Consider the following 8,515-nt stretch of genomic DNA (forward strand, 5'->3'; position numbering starts at 1 on the left):
AATGGATTCGAAAAAAGAAATGTTTTACCAAAATGTAAAAATTCAAGGCCCTCCAACTCGGAGATTCCTTGACCGATCCCGTTGAAATTTTGTGTTACAACTACTATTCATTAGGCATAACACATAAAAATATAATATGTGTAAATATATAATATGTGTAAGCATCAATCAATTTTTATTATTATTTCGGTGAGACTGTTATGCGGTTTCTGAGATACAAACATCTATCAAAATTCTTTAAAATTTACATTTTTTGCTAAATTTCAAAAATACCATTATATGGTAGACCAATACCAACCCAGACCAGTTAATTTTTACACGAGTTATGTTGTCACGGACGGACGGACAGACAGACATGATTCAATCGATTTATATAGTCCTTCTGGTAAAATATATATTCTTAAGTCTATATCCATTACATCAGCAAGGTAAATGTACTTTGTGCGCTCGGGTATAAAGATAAACAAAGGCGAAGCCGTGCGCCACTGTCACCGACTGTGTAGAAAATCGCTTCTATTTGTTGCGTTTTTTATTGAAAAGCCTCACAAAATTTGTCTCTCAAATAGGCATACTCATTTCTCCTAAAATACATATTAAAGTTTTGGGTAGTAGTAGATTTCACCGTCATCGCGGTATTCAATCATCCCACGGTTTTTTGAAGTACTCAAGTTTTTGTCGTTCCTACGATCCATTTGAAAAGGAAATACATACAAAATTTTAGTTTTTTGTAGTTGCATTATTAACTAAATCAATTTGCTTTATTTATAGAATGGAACAATACTTGATGGGTTAGCGCTATGGAAATATAACATGGATAAAAAGTTTGAAGGTGTGGAAGAATGTTACGTGTGCTACACTGTAATTCACCAAGATACCTGTCAGCTGCCGAAACTCACTTGCAAAACGTGTAAAAAGAAGTTTCATGGATCTTGTCTAGTAAGTTCTAAGAAGTATCATTATAGCACTAGTTTTACCTCAAATTTTAAGCAAATACTATTAGAAGCATCCTAGATTTATGAAGACGTGAGGTTTGCACTATCACGAATACGAGAAACATGTTTAGTATACAGATATTTTTTAGTTGAACTTTCAGAAAAGAAAATGCCTAAAAACAAGAAAACTAAGTTGAGATCTGGATGTTGTCCTTTTGAGGAAGTGCCCCAAAGAGAAAGTTGCCCACATTATGACCTTTAAAAATACAGTGCAGGGTTTCTCAGATGTTTAAACTTTCGGTTAATTTACGAGGACTTCAAAAACCGTGTTGGCCCGGCGTCCGAACGCGGACTGCCGCACAGTGTATTATTTCCATATTCTAGAAAATATTAATTAAATTATTTTATATCCCCAAATTTCAAAACAACGTCAAAAATGTTTTCGGAAATGCCTGATAAAAACGAATCAGTAACAACAAAATTTAAATCAAAGTGTAGGGCGGGACGGGATTTGATATGGATGACTACCAAGCGCAATAATATTTGAACTTGTATATTTGAAACTAATGCTCAATGTTTAAGTTGTTGGTGTTATGTGATTTATGCAACAATTTCTAAAATACTATTTTGGTCTTATTTCTTTAGGTATGTCCTTTTTAATGAATATACATTTTTGGGATTTTAGTAAACTAGGACTGAGTATTTCATGTTAAAGTAAAACGATGTTAACTTAAATTAAATTTTAGCAAATTATTAATTTCATTAGACCCGCAAACTCGTTATCGGCGATTATTCGATAAAGTTTGTATATCAATTTATTTGCCACTCCTCTAAGACGTTAAACAACACAACTTTAGCTGCTGAAAAGTGCTTGTATTGATGAAATTTTATTTTTTCAGTCCTACTAGGAATTTTATTTTCTTCGAGTAATTAATTTGCATTTTATCTCGACCGGGAGAACTATTGAACTTATATCGGAATTTTGTTGACCCAAGTTGACTTTTTTATCGGTAAAAAAAAAAAATTATTTTTAAGTCCATTTCTGTCAGTTTACAATTCCTTGTTATAAGGAAACTCTAAATGTCAATTTTGGGCATTTTAGCTATTGTAGTTAGTTAAATATTTCAGATTGTTTTTGCCTTTTTAAAAATTACAGTTATATAATAGGGCTGTATCTTTAAATGACCAATTTTGAAAAAGCTTCGCCTATCTTATAACGTATCTTGTGAAAAATTTCATTAATCTATCTACAATAGTTTTCGAATTACAGAATTAAAAGCAGCTAGCTGGGTCAAATCTTACACTGTGCGCCGTGATGTTATACACCTTTAAAGCTGCGTCACCGTAGAGTTTTAATGATTTTTAACATTTCTGACATTAATTCACTTTTCAATTGTGTATTAATGTCAGGAATGTTAAAATAATGTCAATGACATTATTTCCGGAATTCTTCTGACATTAACTCACTTTGGCCTGTGTGCTAATGTCATTGACATTAATTCCCTTACAAAAGTGAATTTATGTCAATTGACATTAATTCCATTGACATTATTGCACTTCACCTTTTTTATTGTATATGAAGTTTTCAAGGGCTAAATATAAAATTTAAAACATTGCTGCGAAATGAAGCGAGATTATGTGAATTCGGTTTCAATTCAGGTTTTATTTAACAAATAGGCTTACTAACTAGTTTTACTGGATGATGAAAATTTATGTAATTAATAATTGTGGAGTGAATGAAAACAAATATATTTAAGTAACAATTTGCGAATGAATGAGAAATGTAGGTAATTAACAAGTTAGGAATGATTGAGAAATTCAGGTAAGTAGCAATTTACAATGAATGAGAACTGGATATAAATAACAATTTGTGAAATTTAAGTAAGTAACAATTTGGGAATGAGTGAGCAATTTATGTATGTAAGCAACAATTTAGGAATGAATGAGAAATTTATGTAAGTAGACTGTATGACTTATTTTGAGCTTATATAATTCAAGATGAAATTAATGATATAATATTGAGCGTTAATATAAGATATTTCAATGAGAAAAATATTATCAGTACAATGGGAATTTACATTTACCTATATACGTGTATGTATTTAGATGAAAAGCAATGATCGTGTGAAATGGATGTTATACTTATGAGTTTTGTTGAATGGTAATGAAAAATGGTGATTCCCACGTTGTAAGAATATAGATATATAAGTGCCAAGGTCCCACTTTGATGTAAAGAAAAATGCGTCTCAACTTCCCACGTTGCTTGTGTGTGCTCTGGTCTCTGGTTGAAAAGGTAAGAAGAAGGATGGTAAGGCGGAAGTTATATTTATAGGCCACAAGGCGAATTCAATGTGTCTGCTCGTAACACGGGAAGGGAAATTCATTTTTAACCTTCCAACTACAGCAGGGATGCTTGTAGTTTGGAAGTCCTGCAGGGATGCATTTACGCAAGAAATTTATGAACGCAAGTCACGTAAGAGCTTTAAGTGAGCGCAAGTAAACATGCCGGCCCCGTGTCACCGGTGCAAGTGTAGTTCGCAAGCGGTTCAACGCCCTAATTGGTCGATCAAGTTTGATATGCACTCTGGCATCCATTGGTCGCGTTGGTGGTTGTGAGACCTGAACCGGAGCTGCCTCTTCTTCGGGTGTCGGACGGTGTAAGAGAGTGTGGTGCATTTTCTTGCATATTTTACACCTGCCGGACGAATGGCAATCTCTTACGTGGCCTTGGGTGCGGGCCAAACAGCTAGGGCAGTAGTCTAAGACCCGTACCTTTATTCGACGCTCCTCCACTCTCATGAGTTGGAACTCCGGACAGAACCGTAGGGCATGGTAGCGGAAGCAAATCAGGCACTGATGCACATTTGGATCTCGAGGTGCACGCGAAGGTCTTGTGGTGTGCGGCGTTGGCCCCCTCAGATGCATGGTTCTGGTCTCTGGAAAGGAGATTTATTTTAGTGAAAGGTTTAAAAAAAATATGGTTAATCGATGCAGTCTGCAACGCGGACTTTGTTGTCAGAGCCATGGTAAACCCTCTCAATTCGGCCTAAACGCCATTCATTTGGAGGTAGCAATTCATTTTTAATGACCACAAAGTCAATCGCTAGATTCTGATTCGGAGGTTTCCACTTAAATCTTTGATGTAATTCTTTAAGATATTCATCTTGCCAGCGTTGACTAAAATGCCGATGCAACAACTTCAATTTCTCCCATCGATTTCGAAGCGAAAGGTTGTCAATTTGGGATTCTGGCTGTGCAAGCTCCTTCAATGCGAGCCAGTAGTGTGGCGATCTCCTCAAATGTGAAATGATTACTCCCAGCAATTCGTTTGAGATGAAGTTTGAAACTCCCCAGAGGCTGCCCATGTGAGGAGCGTTTGGTGGTAAGAACTACCAGTCAAAATCATGTAGGTAATATTGGGATCGTACGTCATCTGATGACTCTTTGAGGAATCGTTGAAAATCTTGTTGGTAAGCTCGACTTGCGTCTACAAAGTTTTTTCCGTTATCGGAAAAGACGCGTTGTGGGAGACCACGTCTTCCAACGAAACGGAAGAATGTTGCTTGAAAGGCTTTGGTCGAGAGATCTGAACACGGCTCTAAGTCGAAAAACAAATGAAAACACAAACATATCCTATGAGCATCGGTGATTTTAGGAGTGGTAATGATTTGACATCGAAAGGACCTGCGAAGTTACGCCCGGTGTAAGTGAAAGCAGGGAGAAGTTTGAACGTTCCGACGGAAGAGCCGCCATGATTTGCGATCTGGTGGTTTGTTGGAAAATCGTGCATGTTTTGCAGTTGCGTATGCAAGACTTTACTGTCGACTTGAGTCTAGGGATGAAATATTCTTGCCTTGCAGTCCTGATCATCAGTTGGTGCTCTGGGTGTATCAGCAGATTATGTAAAAATTTAAGAAATAACAAACAGAATCGACTCGTTTCCGGTAAAATAAAAGGATATCTCTCGTTGTACGGGAGGAAGGAGTTTGCCAAGTGGCCATTTACTCGGAAGAGCCCATTTGGATCTATAAAGGGGTTTGACGACAAAAGCGAACTCCTTTTGGGAATAGATTATTTATTCGAAAGCTTTAAATGTTCATTTGGGTAATGCCTTTCTTGAGCTAGTTTTATTAGGCGTGTCTTAACTCAATGCATTTCATTTTGACTAATTACAAATATTGTTGCAAGAGTTTTTTTCCTTAATAATAATAGGCGCTAGCCACCCTGCGGCGTCAAAAAGTTTCGAAACCGAAGATAAAATTTGCCGCTTTGTAGCACTCGACTGTGATTTGATGGGATCAATAGAGCATGAAAAGGAATCGTTTAAGGCATGCCATCGGATACCAAGCGTTTTCGTAGAACTTGAACAATTCAATTTTAGGAAATCCGAGTCAAGCAATTCTTCAGCTGGTATATGACTGAGTATTTTGGTGTGATTAGCAGTAGTTTTCTCCAGGGGAAAACCAGCAGAGAATAGGCATTGAATTAATTGAGTCTGAGCGTTTACACAAGAGTGGATAGTATATCATCGACATACGTTTCCTTTGTCAGGATTATTTGGGCTAGAGGACAAGAAGCTTTTGAATCGTTTGCCAACTGGTGCAAAGTGCGTGTTTGCCAACTGGTGCAACGGTGACGGTTTTAAGAGCAAAGTCCGTGAGTTTAGTCTCGTTTTTCCTACGAAAGATAATTCGTTGGTACTGTGGATCATCTTCGTGTAGAAGGATTTTGCGGTACATCTTTTGTATGCCACTCTTCTAATACTCGATTATACTCTTCTTTGAGATCGGGGTTTTTATTAGGCGGGTGTTCCATTCTAATCGCTTGCTTCATTGCTTGCGAACGAGATGGATCGAGAGTGAGGTTAGAAGGAAACTCGGATTTAAATGGCAATATGACCGCCGATAAGTGGTGTATCGATAAAATTTTTCGCAAAATGCATCAGCATCGGAAGGTGGATGGGATTCAGTTATTTCTTCGGTTTCCCAGAAAAGTTTAAGTTGAGAGTTGAGATTTTCGTTTGAGTCTTCAACAACATGAGTGTGAAAACTGGAGCACTCAGTTGATTTCAATGGCCCACTTAAATATCAACCAAAAATGGTATTTTGAGCAAGAAGACTTCCACAAATTTGGTGCTTGATTCTTGAAGGAGGATTTGTGGTATCAGGTCACTACCTACTGCTAGGTAAATTGGACCGGGGGTATAGAAATAGGGATCCGCAAGATCTAGGTTCTTAATTCCTGAGAGACTCGTTTTATGAAGTTGGAATGATGGGAGAAAGCTGGGGAGTTTTTTAAGGACATAGGCCTTAGTGTTTATGCTAATGTTGCAACGTTTATTACATAGAGTAAGTTGGCAAACTCTCTTGGCAGTTTCTACGATAGTCCCGCCCATTCCGGTGATTGAGAAATTTTCTCGAAAGGTAAGCAGCTGCAGACCTCTTTGAGCCTTTTCTGACGCGAATGATTTTTGAGAACCTTGGTCTATAAAGGCTCTTAGGGTAAAGAGAGTGACCATGTGCCTTATATGCACTTGGGCTGTGGGAAGAAGCGTCTTCTCATTGTTCGTCGAAAAATTCGCTTGAACGGGGGGATAACTTACAGCCGAGGATGTGGGAGAGTCCTCGTAAGTGTAAGAGGAAGGTTCGAGAGATTGGGTATGCAACAGAGATGTGGAATTCAGGGATTGTTGAGTCGTTGGTTTCTCAACAGGTGCCTTAGCTTCAGGTTTACTTGTTGGTTTGATATGCAACATTGTGTGATGAGCCTTCTTACAGTGAAGACATCGAAACGTGCTGTGGCAATTGTTAAGAAGATGGTTGTAGGCCAAACAGTTGGAACAATAATTATTTTGTTCGACAAACTTGCTGCGTTCTTGAACAGAAAGTTTTCGAAAATCGGGGTAAATCTTCAAGGGATGGTTGTTACTGCATAATTTGCATTTGGCTATTAACGTTTCCTGGGACTGTTAAGACTGCACCTTCGCTGATGTTTTTTGGGGGAGAGAACTTCGTGCCTTGGTGGTTTTATAGCTATGCAAACGTTCAACTACTTCATACCGACTGGTGAGGAACTCGTCCGTTTAGGACTAGTTAGGGAGGTCTTTCCTGGTTTTAAGGGACTGTTCCCACAATGCTAGAGTCTCCTCAGGCAGCTTTGTCGAGCATAAATATATATGTCCCAATCACTCACGGAAACCCTTTGGGATTTAAGGCACAAGAGGCAATTTTGAACTTTCTGGATTGCTTTGCGGGTTTCCGAGCTAGCTGAGGGAAGGTTAAATAGCAATTAAAGTTGCTTGTCGATTAAAATGCGCTTGTCCTCAAAACGAGCTTTTAAAGCATCCCAAGCTAGGGAAAAGCTTTCATCGCATAATATGTAATGCTTGACAATGCTACGGTAAGTAATACAGTTTGTGAGCAGGGGTAAGTTTTGGGTGATTGAGGTAAACGGCCGTGAACATATCACAAAATGATGGCCAGTCCTCATAGCTACCATAAAAGATCTGGGTATCACAGGGTGGGACTTTGATGCACGGAACAGAATTATCGAAGAAGGTAGAAGAGTTACGCGAGGTGCTAGCCTGGTGACTTGGGTTACCTTGAAACATTTTAAGCTGATCGAGAATATGGGTTTTGCAAATATAAAAACCATCAGTACGTAATTAGAATTTTTTACCCCTTCTTCATTGAAGTCGGATGGAACATGTTTTTCATCAGTAATGCAGGCCTTTCGATATGAGAGTTGCCAACTTTCCCATCGTGCATTGAGATCCTGAAGCTTGATTTCCAGCAAAGGATCAGTGTGGTCTTCCGTATCTTCTTTTTCAAAATATTCACAGAAAGTTATAATAGTGTTGGAATCGAAAAGAAACTCTGACATTACTGCTGATTCAGTCGCCATAACTTCAGATAACTATTGCGAAGCGGAAGTGCTTATGTATTGCAAAGATGAAAAATCGGGTTACTGTAAACAGTAGCAAGCCTAACTAGCTTTCGTGAAGAGATATAGATCGAAAGCCCTTGGTATCTTAACGTGAGACAATAGGGTCGATGCAACAAAGAAAACTTTATTTACTTCGCAACTAGACACTTTTGGCAAAGTCGAGAGGTGGGATTTTATTGGGGTTTTTCTTTTTTGCAGTGGAATGGAAAGGTGGTTTGGATATGTTAACGAAGGCTCCTGGAGCTCAAATCAGGAAAACAGATGCGATATGTCGCTAACTAGTCGAACCTTCGACGTATGTTAAGGTGAATGGCAAATGTACCAGACAACCTTGAGAGAGCGAGAGAAAAAAGTTAGTCGAACCTTCGACGTCTGTTAAGATGAATGGCAAACGTACTAAACAACCTTGAGAGAGAGAAAAAAAATTAGTCGAACCTTCGACGTCTGTTAAGGTGAATGGCAAACGTACTAAACAACCTTGAGAGAGAGAAAAAAAAATTATGTATTTGTCGAATGTTATTGTGGCTTGTTAACATTTTATTTTTAATATTTTTATTGAGCTTTGTACCACGATTGTTTATTAGGAAAAATTGAAAAAGCAACCAAGTCTAAGCGGTAGAAGTTATAGCACTATTTCG

At 38.1% G+C, this 8,515-nt stretch overlaps 1 protein-coding gene across 1 annotated transcript in view; it reads left to right on the forward strand.

Moving 5' to 3' along the window:
* The first annotated feature begins 769 nt into the window (after positions 1 to 769).
* Positions 770 to 8,515, forward strand: part of LOC118749172 (E3 ubiquitin-protein ligase listerin-like) — a 74,112-nt gene continuing 66,366 nt past the window's right edge. The window contains exon 1 of the mRNA XM_036483947.1: positions 770 to 936. Within this exon, the coding sequence (XP_036339840.1) occupies positions 811 to 936 (126 nt within the window). The 5' untranslated portion in view covers positions 770 to 810. The remainder of the gene's footprint in view (positions 937 to 8,515) is intronic.

This window comes from Rhagoletis pomonella, unplaced genomic scaffold (assembly GCF_013731165.1).
Source record: "Rhagoletis pomonella isolate Grant_MI unplaced genomic scaffold, Rhpom_1.0 Rhpom_scaffold_00014, whole genome shotgun sequence".
Classification (NCBI taxonomy): Eukaryota; Metazoa; Arthropoda; class Insecta; order Diptera; family Tephritidae; genus Rhagoletis; species Rhagoletis pomonella.